We start from the raw sequence: 25,926 nt of genomic DNA, 5'->3' as shown, positions 1-25,926 counted from the left end.
TAAGTTCTTTGTAGAGTACTAACGGTTTCTATTTATTTCGTATGCACGGAATTTGGTATGCAAGTAGCCTGGCTAAGGAACCGTTTTATAATGCCGCAGCTAGTTCGTAATTTATAATAATTTATTTTAAGATCTTTGCCTATTATAAAAATGTTTTTTTAAATGTAAATCCGATTACTAACTACAAGATAAGGAATGATTTATAATTAATTTGTACAGATCATTACTACACCGACACAGACATTTGTACGATCTGCATTTGTTTCGAGTTCAGGGGTTGTGGGAACGGAAATGCCTTCAACTTTGTTACGACACATGACTTGTATCTTGACATGAGACTTTCCCGCCCTCACACCCACCACTACAACTCCTGTAAGCCAGGATCAGCAGTGGCACGCATTTTGTGACACCGAGCAGTGAAGCTCGGCGAGTCTCAGGGAAAACTAATATATCATTATCCCGCAACGAAATTAATCAAATAGAAAGATAGGGAGGAGTTGGAAATATTAATTGTCCCTTCCTCCAGAGCAATGCGGGTGACAAAATCATGATGTAAGGAGGCGATTTAACCTCAAGGATAGGGACGTTTACAACTAGATAAGCTAGTTATAAAGCACCACGGATAAAATTAAATGAAAGGGTCCTATCACATGAGCTGTTAGATTTGATATCTTGACATGAGTGAGTTAATTGATATTGGATGTATTCATTTAGTATTAACGGTCAGCTTATTAAAATAAAGTAAAAATAATAAAATATCGACAACCCTAACAAAAACCAATTTGGAAATATCCCATTCTACAATATGCAAATCATTTAACAAATACTTGTGTATCAATAAAATTGTGCATTGCTATTAAATTATATATTTCCGCCATTAGATATAATTTTAGTGTCTACACTTTTATATTCTTTCAAATATCCGGAAATAACGTGGGCATAGATTACAAAAATAGTGTCAAACCTCCATACACAATTAATTTTAGAAGGTTAATTTTTTTTTTATTCACAGTAAATCTATTTATAGTATTAATTGCAAATATCCAATAACTGTTTCCTTGTTTATACAGATTAAAAAATGTGTTTTTTTTTTCTAAAACATTACAAGATTTTGCGTATTTCTCCTTTCTCGTCGACAATATTAATTCCTAACAGATATTGACACATCACGTATAGTTTTGTATTAAACATTTTACTATGTCATACAGGCTAGACTTATCTTTCAACATATCTGAGTAATGAGTCATCGCAATATAATTCTGTTACTATGTCGTGTCAGCATCAGAAATGTTGGACATTGTACTCACTTTTAACTGTTGTAACATATTAACATAAACCTAAATGTTTACAAAAATGCATAAAATATACTAAACAGATTGCATTTTTTAAATACGAAACTAGCACGAGGCGAATTATTAAACCATCAGGTGTACCCCTAAACTTTTGTTAAAAAATACATATTATAATTATTCAATAAAACTTCATATTATCTTTTCCAAAAAATACTGGCTTATTCGATTTTTTGATGTATAAAAGAGAGTACGATAAAAAGCTTTGAATAAATATCACTATCGTCGTGATCGTGGGAATTAAACCAACATCTTATCTGAAAGCGCGACTTTATAAACTAACCTGAATTCTTTATTGATTATAGAATATAGATATAGCTATACTTAAAAAAATGTTATTTATTGTGCCGCAAATACTTTAATATACTTTAAAAAAAACGGTTTATTTTAAAAATCTCTTATGATGTTCCAAAATCGAATCAATACAACCGCAACATTCTATAATATTTTAGCGCCATCTATAAACTGTGCTCTATAATTCAATTTTAAAAATCGAATTTATGTGACGTTAAGATGACAACGTAGTTGGGAACTTTACGGTCGATACAAACCAGATTCACAAATTAAATTTTTACAACCGACCCACAACAACGCGAGATTTACAGTGTTACGGTTTTGCGACGATTTTAAAGAGTTGTTTTATACCTTTGCTCTCAAATATAATGTCTTTTTGTCTGTCTGATATCTTGTTTAACTTGTGCAGATTCGACTTTTTATTTATGTTTTTAAATAAATGTCTGAAACAGTATAAATAAGGCAGCTTTAGGTCGTTTTTATTGTTTTTTAATTCGAGTTTATTGATACAGTAGCAATGACCTAACGGGAGTAAAATACTATATTACACATATCGAGGTCTCTAGTTCTATTTTAGAACATACCTTTTTTGATTTTCTTTATTTTTTATCTGGCATTCTAACAACGACGGTAAACATTGTAAAAAAAACATAGAGATTCGAGATATCAAATTTATTAACTCAAAATAGATCAGAGAGGTAATTGAGGCCTACAACTGAAATCGACTGTTGTATCAAAACAGTCAGGTTACATTTCTTCCGTGTATCAAAGTCAATAACAACCCGAAACATATCAATAAAAACTTTCATATTACAAGACATTACAGCAGAAATACATATAAGACATAAATTTAACATCTCGCGAAAATAGACCTCAGTATTTAGAAAGGCAGTACCCAAAAGGTGAAAGTCATGGGCTTTCATGCTTTGCAAAAACTCGAATCTCGTCGCGGCCTTGGCAAGGTGAGCGCAAGGGGGACATAACGGTGACTGCGATATCTACTATTACATTTTACACTCGATCGCCTGCTCTCATGTCCATCGATCGCTTCCGAAGCGACACAGCAACGTGTCAATAAATATAACCGGCAATGAATTACAATGATGGGACGTTTGACTATTCGGCACAGGGCTGTCTTATATGGTGACATACATATAAGGGGACACAGTTAAAGTTAACTGTACGATGTCCAATTTGATAATTATTTGTAAACAAACCAATGATATTTGGTGGACGTTCACTCATTAATTCTTACTTAAAAGTCTTTCTTTACTTTGATTATCATAATAACTATGAACATGTGACTAAACACCTGGTATCTCAGATACTATGGGATTTGTACATGGTTTCAATCTCCGCTCAGGAATTTCTATTTCACAATAATAAAATGAGTTATATACTTAGTCTGGCCATAAATACTGTTACACTTAATTATAAAAAAATATTACATTTGAATTTCGAATCTGTCATTTTTATACGATTGTTCATTGTGTTTTCTCATTTTGGCGCCAATACATTGTAAAATATTTTGCGATATTAAAATGGTGTGGGGTGATAAAGAGAACCGAATCGCTGTGATAGCATTACACAAAGTAGGTATGGAGCCAAATGCAATTTTTAAAACTCTCCATACACTTGGTATTAGTAAAATGTTTGTGTACCGGGCTATTAATAGGTACAATGAGACCTCCTCTGTTTGTGACAGAAAAGATCTGGCCGTCCACGTAGTGTTCGTACGAAAAAGGTGGTCAAAGCAGTAAGGGAAAGAATTCGAAGAAATCCTGTCCGAAAGCAAAAGATTTTATCTCGGGAAATGAAGATAGCACCTAGAACCATGTCGCGTATTTTAAAAGATGACTTAGGACTTGCAGCCTATAAGAGACGCACTGGCCATTTCTTAACTGATAATTTAAAGAAGAATAGGGTGGTAAAATCGAAACAACTACTGAAGCGGTACGCAAAGGGAGGTCACAGAAAAATTTTGTTTACGGATGAGAAAATTTTTACAATTGAGCAACATTTTAACAAACAAAATGACCGTATTTATGCTCAAAGCTCTAAGGAAGCTTCCCAATTAGTCGACAGAGTGCAACGTGGACATTATCCGACTTCAGTGATGGTTTGGTGGGGTGTTAGCTATGAAGGAGTGACTGAGCCATATTTTTGTGAAAAAGGTATCAAAACATCGGCACAAGTGTATCAAGATACCATTCTTGAGAAGGTAGTTAAGCCCCTTAACATCACCATGTTCAATAACCAAGTATGGTCCTTCCAGCAAGACTCGGCGCCGGGTCATAAAGCTCGGTCCACGCAGTCTTGGTTGGAATCGAACGTTTCGGACTTCATCAGAGCTGAAGACTGGCCGTCGTCTAGTCCCGATCTTAATCCGCTGGATTATGATTTGTGGTCAGTTTTAGAGAGTACAGCTTGCTCTAAACGCCATGATAATTTGGAGTCCCTAAAACAATCTATACGATTGGCAGTGAAGAATTTTCCCATGGAAAGAGTGCGTGCTTCTATTGATAACTGGCCTCATCGTTTAAAGGACTGTATTGCAGCCAATGGAGACCACTTCGAATAAGCTTTTTATATTTTTAATTGTTTTATATTTATGTATTAAACTGACACACTGTAAAAGTAATAAATGTTATTTGCAGTTAACAATTTTCTTTTTTCTTTATTACAATATTTATGGCAAGACTAGGTAATTATGTCATCAAACAATATTGTTAATGTGTTGTAATACGACCACTTGCAGAATTTCATTGTTTCATTCAAATGTAGGGTAATACAACCGTCAACATTTTATTGCCATCTTATTACTACTGACGCGAATGACGATCCTAAATTCCCATTACTCGTGTGAAAATATTCAGTAATTCAATCAGATATGCCATAAGCAAGCTTAGCAACACGTTACGTAGAACTGTTACCGCAAGTTTTTGTTTATAATGAAACATTTGGTATGCAAACCGCGCGCATCGCTTGAAGCTGCATGTGAAACGACCTTTTCCCTACATCAACATTTCCCGACAGTTTTCTGAGGGATCCGTTGATTATTAGAGGAACTTACGATTTGACTGATCTCCGTGATGGGTATCGGCGAGATGGTCTTGTCCGAGCCCTGGGGGAGCGAGGATGAGCTCGGAGTAGGCGACACGCCGGGGGAGGTCGGCTGCCCGTTGCCGACGCTCTCCTTTGAAGCGCGGTTCGGCGACAGCCTCGCCGGGAAGCTGAGCGTCTTCGTCCATTGGGATAAGCTACGCACCATGTTGGCTGTTCATAACACACACTCGTTCACTAAACGCGACGACGCAAGCGTCTGACACTAACGCTGCACACGGCGGTCGGCGCACGAATGAGCGGTCCGCGGGCTCGGCGGCCCGGCGACACTCCGGACTCCATACATCCTGTGCAAGTTGCGACTTGATTGGCTCAGGGGGACGTTGCGAAGGGCCGCCGCTGCGTGTGTGCGCGCCGCCGCGCCGGGTGCCCTGCGTGCTTGCAGGACGGCCACCTATCGCTTTTGGGTACGATTTTCTTTTGTTTATAAAATCTCGAGTAGGTCGCTTTTTTTATATAGGTATAGCTGTTAAAGGCATTGACCGTTCTGTTTCTTCTGCGCAATTATATTGGTAGTTGTGAAAGTTTTAGGTCAGGTTTTGGTTGTGAATAAACTTTTATTAGACTTTAATTTACATTAATCAATTGAGAACCAGTTTTCCAGTAACTCAGAACAACGCAATAAAAGACGACACCTATATTCTTTAGCAGTTACGTGTTTACTCAGCAGCATTATTCAAACACAATGTGATAAAACTACGACGAAAAAGTATCTTATATCAGCCTGGACCGGTTCCGTCTATATCTAAGTAGTCCCTTTGTATCCAGTCTCAAAGAAAGCCACTTCATTATTTCAATCTGGCAGACAAAGAAACATCTAGGCTCCCGTAAAAACCGGTAAGTATCGGCGAGAACCGGCCGCGGCCGATCAGCCGGTAACCCCGATCACACCGGCATAAATTAGCAACGCAATATAAAAGCAGAAAATAACTGCACGTGTGAGGGTGCCACCCTCCATCCAAATGCATTTAGATTTGTTTTAATTTTACAGCATTTTGCATGGGATTGTTTTGACCCGGTTTGAAGGACTAAAATAATTTGTTATAGGAAATTTTAAATTACTACCGCAATATTGATAGGGTTTCTTTTTAATCTAGTGGCAGTCTACTCAGACTATGATATTTATGAAGATGATTTTTAAATTCAATCGCTCAGGTTGGGAAATAAAAACCTATGCAAGAACTTTTACGAAAATGGTATAAGTAATCGAAATTACAATTTGTTTTCCAAATAAGGTTAAGCTCACCTACTCCCAATGTGATCATGGTGTGATGGGGTAACAATAAGCTAAGCAAATCGTAGGTTATTAATTTTCAACTCTACCTACCCTGAAACTAAGAAGGGTCATTGTTTTCAATCTTTACAAAGTTTCTTTAGTGAGTACATACGCAAGGCTTTTACTATAACAGGAACCGCGGGCGTCGTTCGGAAACAATGGCGCGTGTTTAGGAAACTTCCTGGCGCGACACGTGCGCGTGCGCAGCTGACGCCCGCAGCACTTGAACGGCTCCAGAGTCTGGAGTTATCGCATCTTACGTATTCCACTTAAATACGTCTTAAAAGAGGATAAATTATGGCGGTATGTTTCAAAATTAAGATTTGATGTTTAAATTTACTCTTCCGCGTCTGTCTTTAATTTACACTAATATTATAAAGAAGAAAAATTTGAGAGTTTGTTTGTTTTTAGAGGCTACTCTCTGAAACTAGTGAACTTATTTTGAAAATTCTTATACTAATGGGAATCTCCATTACTCCTGAGTACGATATGCTATTTTTTATCCTTGGAAATTATTTATCCCAAAAAACTTTTACATGTGGGCGGAGCAGTGGGCAAAAGCTAGTGACTTATAAGTCTATGAAGGTATCTTCGGTTTAATCTAAGTCAGATATACAAAAACAGTTAATTGTATGTTAATAAACATACCATTGTGTTATAAAAATAATGTATTTCAAATAACATGATATACATAGCTAAACTTTAAGTTAAAGCTACCAATCAAGATTCTTCGAGTACTGTAGTTAGAGGCAGTAGAAATCATGACATCAAATGACCTAACAACCAAGATTCTTCGAGAATTGTAGTGAGTGGCAGTAGAAATTAAATGATCTATTTGATCATGATGGTAATAAAAAAACTTACATCCCTTATAAACCAAAATTTAAATAGAACCTCAATTCCAATAGAAATTGGCTTTCAAAAATTTAAACCCGTATACCTTTACGCGCTAATAAAAATACGAAACTAGAACCTATTGTAAAAGATCTCATAAAAACTACAAAACATATTCATCCATGATTGATAGGGGGTGGTCACAAGATTCAGCCCCTGTCTCACAACCCTACGTTAGGGCTGCCATTGTGAACGAAGCTTTATCAAATGAGGGTGCGCCCTCTCAAAACGGAATTCCAATTAAAAATTCTTTAGTAATTGTTCTGGTAATTTCCATTGTATAGGGTTGTACATGAGATAGTGATGCATTGATAGAAATCTAGATTATGTTTTGGAACACTGATAGTATATTATCGTTTTGACATAAATATGGTTATCGACAATATCGTACGTAATTCATATCGGTAATGGATTAGCCAGTTAATGCTATTGTTCTAATAATAATGTAGTTCAAGTCCCATAATCGCATATATTTTATCGGACTGATCTTCTATTGATACGATTATCTTGAATTTAACTGCCCCTGTGGCATAGTTGTTTATCGACGATCCCACTCTGGGTCTTGGGTTCGAATCCCAGGTCGATCAGTGATATTGGGTATTCCTACTCAATATTAGCCCGGGTCTGGAATCTGTGCTTGTTATGGCGATAGGACCTATCACATTATGGGACAGGACACACAAGCGAAAAGAGGGTGTCCTGGCTTCACCTCTGCCTACTCCTTCCAAGATAAAGTCGTGCTGTATGTGGGAATATACTAGGTATGAATCACCTCTCCAAGATATAAAACTTAACTAAACTGATTTGCGACTCGTGTAAACATTTATCTCAGTAAATTGAATACATAGGCAATATTAGTAAAATCGCCCGTTGTGCGGCTGGATGCCAAACTAAAGCTTTAAAAATTTAAAAGCATCAATTTCTCATAATCTTTACTTATATAAAGCTGAAGAGTTTGTTTGTTTGAACGCGCTAATCTCAGGAATTACTCAACCGATTTTGTTATATTTTTCACTAATAGGAAGCTACATCAATCCTGAGTACTATAAGCCATTCTTTATCCCAGGACTTTAACTCCGGAAAAACTCCCTAACGCGGGCGAAGTCGCGAGCAAAAGCTAGATTTTTATATAAATCGACTTACGGAAACTCTTCTTTAATTATAATCAATAGAGTTGATACACGTAAACTCCTATTTCGACTAATTCCACTAATTACAATTAAAATAATTTGTATACACGCTGATGTTACGTTCAGCTCTTATGTCGTGTTAAAAAAACATAATATAAATAAACTGAAAAACGTAAACACAGAACGAAACAAAGACTTGTTAAATGTCAACTTGATTTATCCGAGCCCGCGTTATACTAATGTGACCATGTGTTTGGGTTATTTTTGGCACAGTCCTAATGTAATTAAAATATATATTTATCTGCTTAAACTCTTATAAGACCACGGTAAAAGAGGGATATATATTTGAAGAGCTAAACTAAACTTCAAAATATTTAATACTTGATATTTTTGTATATAAAGATAATGATGAAGTGACGCATTTGCACTTACTGTCCATACAAAGAAAATTCGAAATTATTATACATCGAAAAAATAAGATGGAAATGCTTTCATCCTTTTTTATGAATTTTGCAATGCACTATACACGTTAAATAAAACAACATGCTGATATATTTTTAAACATAAGCGACATATCCTTAACACCAAGAAACCGTTTAAGTTTGCTAACTTCCTGCTTTTAAGCTATATCTTCAATTAATTATACAATTATTAAGTCTCACTGTTTATTCCTAACATGGTCGCCCTACTCCCACAGAGAAGAGGGGTTGTTATTATTAATAAAACTAGTGAATACACGTGCAGAAGTGGCGTCAATCACAACGTGTAGGTGACGCTATATTTATAACGTCGTAAATAACGTTCGACAACCGTAAAATACTGCGTTTGTTAACGCGAACAATCGTTAACGCGCTAATAACGGACTTTAATTTTTATGACGGAATTTTCAGATATTTTTGGTTTATTACCATTTTTGTTGTCTTCATGTATCTTTAACATGACCGCAGATGAACGTTATTATATAAAACTTCTAAAGAAAATACGCTCGGTGTTAAATTAGACAGATCACACAACACTTGCAATGTCAACAATTAAGAATCTGCAACAATTCATTCATTGTTTAAAGCACGTAATGCCGTTGGTCCTGCGCCTGCGCCGGAGAGAGCTTCGGCCATGTCGGATTGCTGTCTTACCGGACTATGAGAGTGAAGGAACAGAGAGTGCATCTATGTATTCCGCACACACTTGTGTACTATAATATCTCGTGCGTACTTGAGTAATCTCCGTTGAGATTGGCGGCCGTGGCCGAAACTTGGTTAAGAAGGAATCATTTATTAGAGGCGAAATTACATTGAATAAGGCTACCACCTCAAGACGTACAACTAATACATTTTCTACTATCAAAAATCGCCTATACACTTTTCTGTTCTTACCAAACAAACTTTACAAAAATGAAATATACTTTACTTCAAACCAAAAAAATGTTTCAATTAAACTAAAATGTATAAGCGATAACTTTTAAATTTTTTTCAGTTTCATTCGTCTGTAACCAGCAGATCTGAATGTAATAGAGCTAGTAAATAATATAGAATTTATCACCCTTATCTACCCCTACTTACATTATCAAACACTCAACTTCCAATAACGAACCCCGTACAACCATTTCCTGCAACGTTCATTTTTCAATACACAATGGACGTTATGGACGGGTCGTAATTTTGGGAGTGTTCGAATTGTCTTTGGTCACACACGTGTGCCGTCCCAACACGGCCGTGGGATAATTTGGAGCTAATGCGTTTTACTTACCTATAATAATGTATCAATAATAATTTTGACTTTAGCCAGGATTTAAAAATAAAATTTTTCTGCTTTATTTTGGACTCTATACGAATACAATAAATCGAAACTAAAGTTTCTATTTAGAGTAGATAGATCTAATTATGTTCATAATATATGTAACTTAGCATTGATTTAGTTTGAACTCGTCACAGTTAAAAAAAATATAAAATTGTATCAAATCTATTAGATTCTATTAAGAGGCTAGAAAAATCCAATTATGTTCATGTAAACTGTTAAATGACTAACGAGTACACACGTTTTATACCTCAATATTTAATTTTTATCACCAAGTACTATGATGAAATACTAACCAATGGTAGTTCTTTCGATACTCTAACCTTTTAAGTCGGTAAAGTCACATACAGAGAAAAAAAAAACCAAAGCCGTCCTCGTAAACCGTAACATCTGGTCTTCAGCCACCACGCCCATCTCACGCCATGTGTATCACGTACTCGCCAAAGTGACCTCTAGCATGCGCGGGCGCATTTACGATCCCCTTAGCGACCAAGGGCTCGGAGACACGTGAACAAACAGTGTTAAGTATTTTGAGGAATTATACTTAGTTACAAGTTGGGATCAAGTTTGTTTATAGTCGCGGGTGGTCGTCGTGTCTTCGGTCATCTTAAAAGTAGGTCAGTTCTTTGTGGAATCTTTATTTGGAGAAATATCTTTCACTGAGAGGCTTGACCGACCATCACGTTGGTCTAGCGCAGGTTGGCAGACATCACAAAGCTTAGAAATTCTAATGGAGAACTTTTGAGGTGTACAGGTTTCTCCGCGACATTTTTTTCACTGTTAAAACAAGCGAAAACACTCAAAGTTATCTGTGTATTCTTCCCTTACCCATGCCTACACTGCTAGCCTAATGTAAACGTCTTCTGAAGAATGGACTCCGAGAAAATCTTCCAATAAATCTCAACAAACTTTAGCTCTGTCTCGGAATCGAACCCATAATATACCAATATCCTTTAATATACATAGCGACTACACCAAGAAAGCGATTAAAGTATACATTAGCAAATATTTACGATTGATTAGAACGGAAGGGCGCGTCGCATCACGCCCGCCGCCTGCCCGAGCGGCACACTGAATTATAAACGTTCATTAACGTCGCAGCGGCACGCGCCATTCATAATTTCATAAGGTTAGATACCTGTCCCATTAGAGACGATAAGCGATAAGAAGCTAACACTAGAAACTATCTACAAGTCGCCGGACAAACAATATCGGATCTGTTATAAATTTTATCATGTTTTGGATATGAGAAGTATACAACAATCAATTGCCAGTGTATCCAATTAGAATATTGACAAAATGTCGAGAGAAACCGATGAACCAATATTGAGAGTATGCTAACGGCCATTCTAGCATACCTGGGTACTATTTCTTTGATCTTGATACTGTGACAAACTAATGAAGACCGAGTATTTGCCTACATCGTTAGCAGTAACCAATTTTGCTACCTATTGTATTTTATTATACAGCAGCTGTATATGAGGGAAAGTGTGTCGCTCAGTCGCTAGTCGTTAGCAGTGAGACAGGGTTCAAAAATAGCAGGGAATAGGATCGTGGTTTTTGTTCACGATCCTGCAGCGATAGCAGGGATGTAAGTGGGGGACACGGAGGGGTGTTAGCCTCCCTACTGTGAACGATATTTAAGCTATATAAATGTGTAGAGTGCAGACTAATTGCCATAGTTATAACGATTAAAGTCTCCTTACCCATTTTTATCATTCTATGGACTGTAAACTATGTACATTTGTTTTTTTTTACCTAATTGCAGAACGCTTAAACTTATAAACAAGACAATGCGTGTCAATGCGTGGGTCACTGTTAAACACCAAATAATATTATGTCTTATAACTGGGTATATTGGATACCGTAATTATAAATCCATAAGACTGTAGTATGATACTGCTCCGCTGCAATAGATACGGCAAAAGTATTTAATATATCTAACCAGATCAACAAAATAGACAATTCGACAGAATAGTCTTTCTAAGGATATGATACAAAACTAAATGCAAAATAATAGGATATCTAGATAACATAGTATTAGAATGAGTATACCTAAGGTTTACCTAACTAAGGCTACTAAACTAACAAGCATTATAATAGTTTATATTTTAAACTGAGTGACAAAACAAATGTTTACATAAGAGTTACAAAAATGCAGATGATGGGATGCCCGACCTAAGAATCGAACCAAACAGTTCCTGATCTCCAATTTCCATGATATATAGTCTCCCAAGGGCGATAAAGAATGATACAAAACAATTAAGTGTTTCAAATGCTGAGGAATGTTTATTGCTAGGAATTGGATTTCCTTTGCATTACTAGAAATCCCTGTCTCCTGGTTACGTCCACATATCGCCATTAACAATGGCCGTATGACCTCGCAGGCGCCATTTTATTTTCCAACAATGAATCCGGCAGGACGTGCGCACGCGCACCCAGACACTACGTGACTGACGTGAATTAGGTATTATTTTATAGTTTGTACACATGTGATAATTATCATTTACTTCCTGTGTTAACGTAAACATAACTTTTTATGGATTTCAAGGTAGAGTTTGTTGTTATAACTTTTAGGGTTTAAGGCCATTGCACTCTATTTTATATAATAAACATGCGAAGGTAACAGTGAAATGGTAGAGGTGCATCTTCTGACCAACATATCGGGGAAAATATTTCCACCGGAAAATATTATATGAGTCTATCTAAAGCAGTAGATTATTGACAAAATCTTATTCCAAGACAATTTAAGTATTTTTTTTGGGTTTGATCTATCATAATATGAGACATATTAGTCCTATGAAATGTGTACCACGAAACTCGATGAACTACCTCACTTTACGTCTGAAACTGAAACCAGTCCAGAGGCAGGTTGCTTACAATGCAATTAATCATACGACACTCCCACATACAGACAGACAGCCGCGCCGGCTGGTACGCAATAAATTCCTGCCTTGTGTCGTATTACATAATTTCAGCTCGAAATAGGTTTTGCTCGTGTTTACTAAGTGATAGACAAGGTATTTTGTTTATAACAATTTTCTTTGTAATATTAATATAGGGAAATTTACTGTAGCATACCTTCTTAGATAGGTTTTACTTGTATAGTCAGTTTTACTGAAGACGTCTTGTGTTTCCTTAATATTCTTCATCATCATCAGCCACATAGAGTTCATTGCTGAATATAGGCTTCCCCCAAAGATATCCAGACGGACCTGTCCTTAATTTTACTACACACAAATTAGGTTATTTAAAATCATGTTCTTTATTTTTAAAAATATAATTTAAAAGTCGAATATGTAATTAACTAACCCCAATAAGTAAATTCTTGTCTATGCCACGTAGAATGTTGTCAGTTTATAAATTAGCTGCCAGTTAGGTGCATTTACCCGGCAACCAGGGCAGCGACAATTAGCGGCCGAACCCCATTATCTCTATGGTCCGTAAACTGTTCTATTTTCAAATATTACCGTTAGAGGTATGTTTGTTGTCTATGCTTCACACCCTATGACTACGGGAACATAATGAGAATTAATTGATGTAGCAAATTTATTGTTTTTCTAATTACTTAAATGTAATACCCAAATGTAGTTGTTTAAGTAGAGAAGGTACTTTATTGTGTATTGTTTAAGGGGTCTTTCATGCCATGACGTCTGTTGGACCTAACGTTATCGTATCTTAATGTGCCGATCAACAGACGAAACTGATGACAACCGACCCGCATTGGATCAGCGCGGAGGGATAACAGTCAAACAACATCATCAAATTAATTATAATCGTCTAAAACCATCCCACAACGAATACAATTAGACGTCAGAAGGTATAATGCAGTTTAAATGTTTTAATTTTTTTTTTTTGTAAACAATGTAAAAGTATTAGATTTTGATAGTGTATTGCGTAATCTATTACACTTTTAAAACAAAAGAAATTATTTAAGGTGGTAGCTCAAGGTCCATTTTCATACATTTTGTTTCATTTAATCAGTTGAGAAAACGTATTGGTAATTAATAATCATGGATATTTCGGCCTTTAAAATTTAATATGACGAAATTTTAAAGGCTGAAATATCCATGATTATTAATTATTTTTACATTTTTCTTTCAACTGCGAGAACTAATCACTAACTAGACGTGAATTTAAATTCTTTACTTGCCAATACTTGTTTAGTTACCCAGATTAAAGCCGAAACAAAATGTATGAAAATGGACCTTGAGCTACCACCTTAACACACCTTCACATCCATAAACACTCGTTTCAACACTGCCTACTACAGATTACTACCGAAACTATTTGATCCGCTGTAACCGCTTTAGGGCTCACGCACAGTCAGGCTGGTCGCATCGCATCGTAAAAAGAAAAATTATGTTTCATTCTGCTTACAGTATTCGCTACTGCGTACAAAGTATACAAAGCTATTTTAAGGGTTTTGTGCCCAAGTTGGAACATTCCGAAGCCCCCGTCTCTGTGCCCAACGTTTAAAGAACTCTAACTTTAATACCGTAAATGGAATAGAACTGGAAGTTTTATTAATTCAATATTATGACGAAAAAAGTTAGAATCTGGAACTATTCGTACGAAAGTCAACTCGCTATTGACAGATTTATATTGCGAAGCGATACAACCCGTGTGCGTAAACCCTAAAATCATCAGAAACAAAGAAAGGGCACAGAACTCTAATAGTGAAGAGACGTTGACGCAACTAAATCGAGAAATGTACTGACACATTTATTAGGGCTGTCACTCGCCGCTTACGGACGACAGCTCATAAGTTCCAACTTTAATTTGTGATAAGCCAAATGTACGTGTGACAAGCTACCGGAGTTCGACTTTCACATTTAAAGGTTTATATTTATTTATCAGTGTTGGGTTTTATTCCTTTATTCCTTATAAAGGTGAGGAACATAATGAATATATGATAACTTTGAAGGATATGGTTTATTTAATCGTAAGGAGTATTTTGTTTATTGTTTAGATATCACATCATCATGCTCTATAGTGTGTTAGCATAGTGTTCTGGTTTGAAGGAATTGTAAGAAGCTGTCACTTCTAACATACAGTATTTTATAATTTAAAGTTAGATCTGCAGGTACAGATGAAGGCATGGCGTTTAAATCAATATTATGATGCTATTTCGTTTTATAAAAAACAGTTACATTCTAAAAAATCACACCAAGAATTTCTATATATACAAAGTACTGCATAAAATAAACAATATTCATACATTAAATCCCAAACTCATTAATTTTCGAGCTACAAATTTTAAGCCTATTTTAATATGCTATTTAATTTTATAAAAACAAAACAACTTCATTCTGATAATCATACCAAGACCGTCTATATATAAAGTATTGCCTTACATAAATAATTATACATTAAAGTTCAATAATTCATTTTCAAACTACAAATTTAAAGCCTATCATAATAGGATGATAAAAGTATCAAATATCCACGCGCCACAACAAATTCTAGTAAAAATGCATGACGAATGTACATGCGTTGCCTACATTACTGATGTGAGGCAATATGAAAAGGTCGTCATTTTTTATCAACTGACAAACATTAGTCATGACACGATAACTTTAATAGCTCTCGGACTATAAACTTAAAAACAAACGAAAAATAAAATTACGCCACGCAGTAGACATGTTTTAGTACAGACGAGTTTGTTTTGTTTGGGCTAGTAGACTTTATTACATAAAAATGTTTCAAATACAAAATATTAATTTTTTTTAGTCATTTACTTATAACACAATATTATGCAATACGATTATAGTAGCTTGAAGTAGTGGCTTACATGATTGTTAATCTTTCTTTTATTTATAAAGATATTTTTTTTATTAATTTAAGGAATCAAAATTAAAGTTAATTATATTTGAATATACATATTACACAATACATATTGCATGCAATAAGATTGTTGTTGAAGTAGGATCTAATATGATGATTTTACATATATTCTATTACCAATAAGGATATATTTTTATTAATTCAAGGAATAAAAATTAATGCATAATGATAACATATTTTATTGATAAATCAAATAATATTTCAATCAAATAGTGTTCTTATATATATAATCAACGAGTGTAGTTCCAAATATGAAATACAGCATACAGATCTATTTAAAGAAGATATTCGTCGTTGCGTCACAAATCAGTAATGAAACGTTACAAAGAAAGCGACAGAACCACAGACGGATTCACAAAATTTATCGTTGCTCAAACTAAAGATGACGAAAATATAATCCAACAGTGGTAATATTGTCTATAATAAGTGACTATGCGGTGACAGAAAATAGATTTTGTCTGCATTTAAAAAAGTAGATCTAAGAACGTTCTAGTGTTAACAATAAAAAATGCCAATCGTAATTACAGTGTCATAACATTGGAACAGACTAAATCCGAGCAAAAAGTCACTCAATCTGATCAATAACCCTTGTCATACCTCGGTTTAGTAATCAACGATTTGACTTTTTAATATAAATACCGAAGTTATAAGCTGGAACGCTAATTAGCGCTGACAATGTCGAGGTAGTCGACATTTGACAGCCGAGACAATCATAATCGAGCTGGCCGCGCACTACGACGCGGGCGCCATATTTTTTTTTTACGATGACACTGACAAAAGAGGTTGCGTTGACAATTTGTTTTTAAAAAATAAAATCTAATGATGGGTAATTTAGTTTTTTCTAATCGGATTTATAAACTTTTTATCTAGAGTTAAAGAACCGTTAAATTAACGACTTCGGATTGTAGTGTTTAGTTTTGTTTGAGTTTTTGTTTCTTAGAAAGATTTGTTGATTGATCACGATTCATCAATGGATTGTTTTTTAAATGCTTAATGTACATAATTAAAGAGAAAGTATGCTAAAGATAATACTTTTTACCGAGATATATTGACGGGTTTTCATTAGCCCAATAACTAATGTTATCTTATTTTTTGTTTTTACAAAGCAGTCAACTTATTTTCCAAAGGGAACCTAACTGTAGGCAAGCAGAAGTATTATTTACTTACCAACTATGTCACCACGAGTCCTTCTTACATTTAAGCTTGTGCTAGGAACCGATATAGAGCCAAAAGACACATTAATATTGGCTTATTCTAAAACATTTAATTTGCTGTTCAAAAGAAAATTACTTCCATCGAACCTAAAACCAAGTGCATTGGGTCCAAATATAATGACAACGAGAGTCGCCAGAATTATGTCCGCCACCACTGTAATCAAGACGGCGTCAAATTATATTTCTTACTCAATAATTGTCAGATGATACCGATATGGGAAGCGAGGAATCGTTGAGATTAATTCAAAGCCTTTGAGAACGACTTCGCGGTGTAACGGTGCCTTAGACTTCAAACGGAAGCTATTATGGAGTTCATATCCGCTGTCAATAAATTAACTTATATTTAAAGATTTCTAACAGAACTTAGGTTTTAATTGTATTTAAGAGTTTGTTTTTTTTTGTTGGAAACAGTGTGAAGTATGGGTATTTTGATCCTAGGACTTTTTTATACCAGTTATTAGGTAACCGGAGGCTAATAAACAGTTTTTGGATAACCGGAGAGTAATAAATACCGCCACTAAATAATTTCCGAAAACGTAATTCCAAATCTACAGCATATTGTGTGCAGATATGGTACCATTTTCTTTAAGATATGTAAATAAGCTATAGATTCATAATACTATTGTTAATTCTTCACACATGGGAGAATTATAATTTATTGTACATTGAAATATAATTATAATAATATTGTACTTTTTGGACTAATGTTTAAAAACATGTAATTCGCTACCCATTAATCCTTTAGCCTACCTCGGTTTATAAAAGGGGACAATGTTGATCCCTTTGGTATGTGCTGAATCCATAGAGAATCAGCTATCAATAATGGCCGCCGCCCGCGCAGTCAGCTGCTCGGCGACAATGCGACAGATGCGCGCGCAACAATACCGACCAAACTGTCAACTCTCAGCTGTTGCGCGCCATTTTGTTTTTTTTTTTGTGTTAAGTATAATACAGAATAGTTTTGAGTGTTATAACTTTTATTTAAACTCGATTGATTATAACCTCTTGTATAGTTAAAACCACAAAACATATTATATTACTATTCTATACTAAAAATATTCGTAAGAATAATTTTATAAATGTATAAATTGCGTATAAATTACTGCTTTTTAAATCGTCAAAACATGTAAGCCAAAGATTTTTTCGATCGTTTTAACACTTTTAATCGATTTGGTGTAAAGAACTCAAATTTTAACTAGTTGATTTTGAAACCTTTCTTTTTTTGTCTATTTTGAACTGTAGATCAATTTATAATGATTTTAAGTTTTTTTTTACTGTTTATTCAGGAAAACTACTTTTTGTATGTGACGTGTCGTCAAAAATCAAAACATAGGTAAGCTCTAAACTGTTTCGTCATTTATTTCACTACATTAGAACACACTCGCCAAATGTATTCTTCATTGTTATAAAATGACGTAAGCCATCGCAGCCAGTTTTATTCGTCCGTTATTAATTGAATAGACAATAAAAAAACTGATTTGGTCAAAACAGAAGATAAATTTCGTTCACATAATATTTTGACAATATAAAAAAAAAATATTATGTTAGACTATAATGTCCTAATATGTGGCAGAGACCTGCCCAAGATCCTAAACCTTAAAAAATGCTTTTGATTACGTTGCACGTCACGGAGAAAATTTACAGTCCGTCAGAAAAAAGACTTATCCCCAAATCAATCATAATCCAATAACAAAAGTTAAAAAATAAAGGAGGCAGTAAACTCTTTGTCAACACGGCAGGACACGTTAAGTACAGGACTTTATCTCTACGATCTGATGGCCAATTAAGGCCCATTTGTGTCCCGGGGTGGTCTCTAGCCGTTACCGTATGTGACTCACTCGGGAGCGCGTTGATGTCTTTACGTTGGACGCTTTTGATTTTACCATTTGTGTTGATTAAAACGCGTCTCTAGATTTTTTTTATCATTATTTATTGTTTTTTTTTTCGGAATTATCGTGAAAGAAGCCACAATATAAATAAATTTTACAATATAATAAAATAATTTAATTATTTATGTTATTTTTTGAATCGTAATGAAAACACAAAACTCTACATTAACCAAATTTGATCTTAATAGATTACATATATGATACTATGTTAATTTACGTGATAATTTTGATTATTAACACCACCCTACGTTGTCGCCACTCCTACGTCGCCCTGTTAATTAGACTTCACTCTATATAATTACATTGCACCGAGTTATCTCGTCCAATTATCTTTATTAATTCGTCATTCATGATATTGTATATTAAAATTTGTAATAGATATAACACTACTATAAAAAAGGATGTAATCGGTAATGATGTGTACAATTAAGCCTTAATGGTACTTAAGGACTCATTATTTTAGGTTTATTAATTCTCTATATAGTACTTACTTCCGCTAGTACTTCGCAATTTTGTCTTTTAAATCAACAAATTCAACTTTCTTTCATTTATACCAAATAATAAATAGTGCTTAATTTTTATCAAAGCTAACAAGACCACGTATCGACGGCTAGGACAAAAGATCTCCACCTGATAATGAATTGGTCAAATAAAATTCTTGTAACAACGATATCTAAGCGTCAAATGCAGAAACAATACACAGAAGAATCCAATAACTGAGCTCCAATATCAAAGTCCATCACAGCGGGACACATTCCGTCGCAGACAACCTGCAACTGTCCTCTCACCGAAATCCTTTCTTCTCTTCTTTATTATATTTTTTCAGTTGAAGCAATTAATATTTAGACGATAAAAAATATATAAAAATTGTATAAGCAGAAATGTGGCGTTTGCTGTTTACTAACAATATTTTTATTAATTAGCAATATTATAGCTTCCGATTAATCGAATTAATTTTTCGAATGTAAAATTCATTCAACATCACATACCGAAACTTTACAGAATTTTCATACTAACTGTGCTTTTACTAGTAGTTTTTATATTACATCCTTGCTCATTTTTAGATATCAAACTATATAGTAACCGTGAACACATTATAAACTATGCCAATATATTATGTATCATCGAATAAGAAAACTGATCAGCAATATTTGAATAAGTTGCGCGTTCGAAATAAACACGCGAGCTCGCCGCGGCGCAACTGAGAAGTTGCCGAGATGGGAGACGAGTTCGATTTCCGATTGATACAATTAATGCTTATGTGATGCGCTACATTTTGCCAAAAGTGGTACGGACGTGTCTCGATATTCCTGACATTTATACATAACCGTCAGGAAAAAAAACAAATATTCATTCCATTCTGACCCTTATGTCTTATAGCAATCGGTCCTTACAAATAAAAATACTTTTAACGACGTGTATTGCATCTCTGCCAGCCCTTACGACTTATGGCTAAGCTAATGCAACTGTGTCTAGGTTTTGTCTAGGTCTACAGGCCGATCTAGGTCGCCGTTTGACATCAATACGAATCTTGGCAACGTTAGCTACATCGTTTGCAGACATTCTGAAGTTATGGCCGGAAACCGATCTCAAGTAGAATCCACAATGCCTTTAGTTTAGGAACACCATAATTTCAATCCATGCTGGACAATAAACGAGACTGTGATTTTTTTTATTGCTGTTAATGACAAGACGAGCCTGCCGTTCGCCTGATGGTAAGTGAAACGACCGCCCATAAACAGTAGAAATACAATCCAACACCTTGAAATACAAAGCATTGTTTGGTATTCCACTGCGCTCGCCATCCTGAGACGTGAGATATTAAGTCTCATTATGTCCAGCAGTACACTGGCTACAAAGTCCTTCAAACCTGAACACAACAGTGACTACACACTGCTGCTTGGCGGCAGAAATAGACATTGCGGTGGTACCTACCCAGGCGGACTCTCACATATGTACTACCACTATCATGTTGTTTAGAAGTGAAATTTAACTATTTTTCGGACTTTATTGCAGTTTTTAAATTATAATTGTAAAATGTAGATAGATATTTCAACTGGCTTTTCGGATAATCAACACTCTCGCCCGTGACCATATAGACTGAAAAGTCTTCGAAACATCGGGACAAAATTATAATATCAAAAACCGCAATAACATCCATTTTTTTTTTCATTTCGATGTCTACCCGTTCGATGTTCCATGACTTGCTACGAAGACCCCCCCCCCCCCCTACGATAGTGCAATATACTTACTTATTAAAATTAAGACAAACAATAACTTTATTATTGACCTAGAGCCCTTACGTCGCCAAGCGTTCCATCTACTCACAAACCTCAGTATAACCGGCCTTATGGTTACCTTAAGTGTGATGTTTACGGCTTGTTATCGCACGGGTACAGCCTTCAAGTCTCGAGCTGTCGACAAGTCGCGACACGTCAGAACGCGCATCCAATAGAAAAAAGTTCGTTATGTTTTTTATACGTAGGCGTAGTTTTGATGACTGTCAGATCATCTTTGTAATAAATGACGAGGATTTGCTGTGCTCTATTATTTTAATACAAATGCTGTTGAAGTACATCATCGTGCCTTTCATGTAGGCTTTGTTTTTTTTTTTCGACAAAATATTTTATTTATATATTTTTACATTTTCTGTACATAAATGTATAAAGGCGGACGTTGTCGAAGGTATTCTCTACCAGTCAACCTTTTGGCGATGCAGAGATGAAACAATTTAGGTAGGTTATAAAATTATAATATAGGATGGAAAGAAAATATTTTTAACATAATATAGAAATGAATTGATGGTTTGCCCGATATGAATGCATTAAAATATTTCAATAACCGCAAAATTTTATAAATGCGTTTAAATATACATTTTAACCATTAAAGATGTACATATTTGGCTTATGAATATGTCAGAAAGTTTTTTATATGGTTAATTGGACATGTCTGCCTATTATATTCCTTTTAGTAACAGGCATCATATGATTAAAACAATGCCCACAATACGCGTACAAAATTGATAACTAATATTGTGTGCATATTTTTTTTAAATAATGATAACTGCGTGTTCATTGTTCAGTGAGTCATTACCGTTTAGATAAAATTGGCTGATAACTAACTATCCTTTACTAATATTTATCAATAGCAAATACATTAATAGTAATGTTATACTGCTAATGGGCGATTATATGACGTAAGTGTTCTATAGAAGAGACTAATATCAGCCCTGTATTATATACTGTCCCACTGTTGGGCACGGGCCTCCTCTACTACTGAGAGGGTTTAGGCCTTAGTCCACCACGCTGACCTAGTGCGGATTGGTAGACTTCACACACCCTCGAAATTCCTATAGAGAACTCCTCAGGCATGCAGGTTTTCTCACGATGTTTTCCTTCACCGTTAAAGCAAGCGATAATTCACAAAGAATACATATATAATTTTTTAGAAAAGTCAGAGGTGTGTGCCCTTGGGATTTGAACCTGCGGACATTCGTTTCGGCAGTCCGTTCCACAACCAACTAGGTTATCGCTTATAAAAGAGTTTACACCTTAAAAAATGCAAACGGAACACACAAAATTTATTTTATTTATTTATTGAACCTCTTTATTATACATCAAATCGTACAGAAAAGTAAATATACAACAGAGATAATTAAATAACAGGAATTATAAATGGCGGTCCTATTGCTATCGGCGATTTCTTCCTGACAATCTTTGGATCGATTCAAATTAACTAGGAACGAAAACAAAATATAATTAAATCTTAAGCACTAACTATAACACTTTAAGACCTAAAATACCGAAACAAATAAATAAATAATCATTTTAAAATATATTTTTGGATACATTTTCTTCATCTCACTTCTCTACGAAACTACCAAAGCGGAAACCTTTGCCACTTCGATACCACTTACCATGCAAAGGTCACGATGACCGAATTAATGAACGTGTCCGTTTGTCCGTTAATTCGACAGGTTCTTGAAATCAGCTGTGCACCGCACCTATACGCCAGATATACCGGTTCTTACGTTTAACATATCATAGAGAGCCTATTAGCTTTATCAACAACTCTAGAAATAGTATAATATTCTAATTTTAATAAAAACGGTGTATATTTATATTTTTTATTACATACAATGATGAATGGATAATTTCGCAAACAGAAGCACTATACAATAAAGATACATGGTAAATTTGTAGTTATTACTGACCACAATATTCTACTAACCAAAACGTATAATAAAAGTTTCATCCTAAATTACTATTTATTACACTGACCATGATATACTTCTGAAATATACCATAGCACAGTGGAGCATGAAAAAATACATAAATCAAAAGTAGTAATCCATACAGATTTTCAAAACCCACCCAGTATGCTATGTACATCGTACACATATACACAACATCATTCATTTATCCCCAAAGAGATATGTAGAGGCACAACCATGGCACCCACTTTTCGCCAAGTTTGTTCCTTCCCATGATGTGATAGAGGGCGAGACTAACGCCATATCGGGCACAAATTCCAGACTCTGGGCTGATACTTAGCAGAAAAACCCAAATATCACTGCCCGATCCGGGACTCGAACCCAGGACCTCAGAGCGCTATCGTACCACGCATGCAATACAACTACGCCACTGAGGCAGTCACAAAATCAACGTTTACTAAACATTAAAGACCTCTTCATAACTCATTACTAATAAAACTACATATTTTTATCTATTTGTCATTTACTTCACGCAACAATGCTTACACTTAGGACCTTATTCCAAAACCAATATATTTAAACTGTTTGTCTGTTTGATTGCCGTGTCACGATGGACCTCCGCGGATGCCAACAACGGTCTCTTTATGAGTCATACAGGAATGCGAGCAAACAGACAGACATACGTTTTATCATCTATAAATTCTGTCAAACATGCCGTTAAGGAGTTATGGGAATTCGTTTATTATATCACTGTTCATGCGTGGGATTTTAGTTGTATTATAAATACAGGTCAATTACTTTATGGTAATGATTTCTTATGTTTACTCGAATGTTCGACATAGAAATGCATATAGTATCTTGGCTGCCAAACTTCAAGACAATGTGAGACATTCTGCGTACATCGGACCACCAACAGCTAAAATTGTAAAATGTACATATTGCAACTTTCACTTACGGAACAGAAACACCTCAGTCCACCCCGTAACCATGAAGGCTGCAATCTTCGAAACATCGGAAAAAAAATATAATATAAATAACCGCGCTAAAATTCGTTAATAGTTTTATTTCAATTCTTTATGGTAAATAAGCTTAAACAACTCCATCCAATACTTAGGATTACAAAAAGTTGTTTGAGCGCTACATCCTAGACATTAAGGGCCAAAATAATCTTCCCGTATCATAATCCAAAGTAATATCGATATAACAAACTTCTTGCAAGTTGTAGAATGGATTTTGCTTGTATTGTATGCTTTATGCGCTACACTTTAGAGCGTAACAATAAAGGTTGGTAATTACATGCATCAATTAAAGATACAAGAATGGGTGAAGACTATCGCTATATCAAAATTAACAATTAACCAAGTAATTTCTAGCCCATTTCCTTACACTCCATAATCAAAGTCAAAGAAAATACTGATTCGGTTATTATTCGTGAGATAACGAACGTTAAGTCTCAATACACATAACACAGTAAAAAGTATTTTGAGTCTTTTCATATCCTAAAATGTTGGATGTATTTATTTGTTACTCAATATGACAATAGGGCACAAATAGTCATTATCTCTAATAATACAGCAGTGGAAACGTTATCAATTAACCGTAAAGAAGCGTCCCGCTGATCTCAGTTACGAAAGTAATATTTTTGCTAACATTGGTCACACCTTTCGGCTATGTTCAATAAACCACCTTTTGTTTGTTTTGGGATGCGCAAGTCAAATTTTTAAGCTTAGGTAAGCTTTAATGGACCAAGTACATAGCCACTGTGGGCTGAACTAGGGCTGTGAACTGGGACGACCAAGGTAATATCAGTCCCGCAGAAATACGACGAAGTGGTTACGCTGTAGCATTTCTTAGGCATAGAAATAAACGAAACGTCCAAACTTGCCCTATCTCCTTTCAGTCCATTCCTTTTTTAAAGAGCGAAAAGAAATTAAACTATAATCACTTCCCATAAAGTGATATATTTTTCTCAATTCAAGTTCATAAGAACTTAATATATTAAAAACCTAATATTATGAATTCATTGACGAAATTGACTCAATTTTAAAAACAAATCAAATAGAGCAACTTTAATTCCGAGTAATTTATTTAAGAATGCAAACCAAGCTTATTTATGAACAGGCTTGCTCAGAAAGGCCTTGCGAATACATGTATGGAACCATACAAATATAGACAAAGATACCGCGCACCTGGCGACCACTCTAACCGAGTTCTACAATATTGCAGTCATACGTTTACAACCCGACAGGTAAGGACTTAGGGGACGGGCTTGGGAGTCTTAACTCATAAGAATTGTTATAGTAGCCATGAAAGTTATCCATTACAGGCTAAAAAAAATTAGTGTAAAAACATAACTTTTACCTTGGAACTCAGGAAAACAAAATTAGAAATAAATAAATTTTTAAATGAACACGAGTATAAAATTGTATTCTGTGCCGCAAAATTAAGTAACAAAAAATAATTCATAAATATTCCAGTAAATAACACACTAAGTTATTATAAGTTAGATCAAGTAACACTTTGTCTCCCAACTTTAAATACCAAATCCGTGCCACCTTCACAAACCGATCGCAACAGGAACATTTAACTTACCTTTCCATTAGTTTAAACAGAAGAACTCACTGTTATTTTTTCTACTTTTGTTTATTGTTTGTTATCTATCGTTGAATGCATTTTACGTAAACAAAAGGTCATTTGAAATTTACATGCGTATCGAAAGTAATTAGAATTTTGCTGACAGTTATTTTTATCTTTACGCAGGTAAGCCATCTAAGAATTAATTGATTAGCCGGTGCGTCTCTCGTATGCGAACGTCCGTTCATACCTTTCCAACGTCTATTTTTGCCGCCGGACATTATCCAATTACAGTTATATACCACATCACACATATTCCTGGCATAGTA

The 25,926-nt window shown here is 35.0% G+C and overlaps 1 protein-coding gene across 3 annotated transcripts in view; it reads right to left on the bottom strand.

Annotated features, from left to right (window-relative positions):
- The window catches only part of LOC115454859 (TNF receptor-associated factor 4), a 109,180-nt gene that overhangs the window by 27,231 nt on the left and 56,023 nt on the right, over nt 1–25,926 (bottom strand). The window contains exon 1 of one of the 3 annotated variants that reach the window (XM_037439656.1): nt 4,717–5,032. The exons of the other annotated variants lie outside the window; for them this stretch is intronic. Coding sequence (XP_037295553.1) covers nt 4,717–4,914 — 198 coding nt within the window. The 5' untranslated portion in view covers nt 4,915–5,032. Of the gene's footprint in view, nt 1–4,716; nt 5,033–25,926 lie in introns of those variants that run through there. 3 annotated transcript variants of the gene reach the window in all.

The sequence above is a fragment of the Manduca sexta genome, chromosome 17, assembly GCF_014839805.1.
Source record: "Manduca sexta isolate Smith_Timp_Sample1 chromosome 17, JHU_Msex_v1.0, whole genome shotgun sequence".
NCBI lineage: Eukaryota > Metazoa > Arthropoda > Insecta > Lepidoptera > Sphingidae > Manduca > Manduca sexta.
This window is presented reverse-complemented; position numbering and strand designations above follow the sequence as displayed.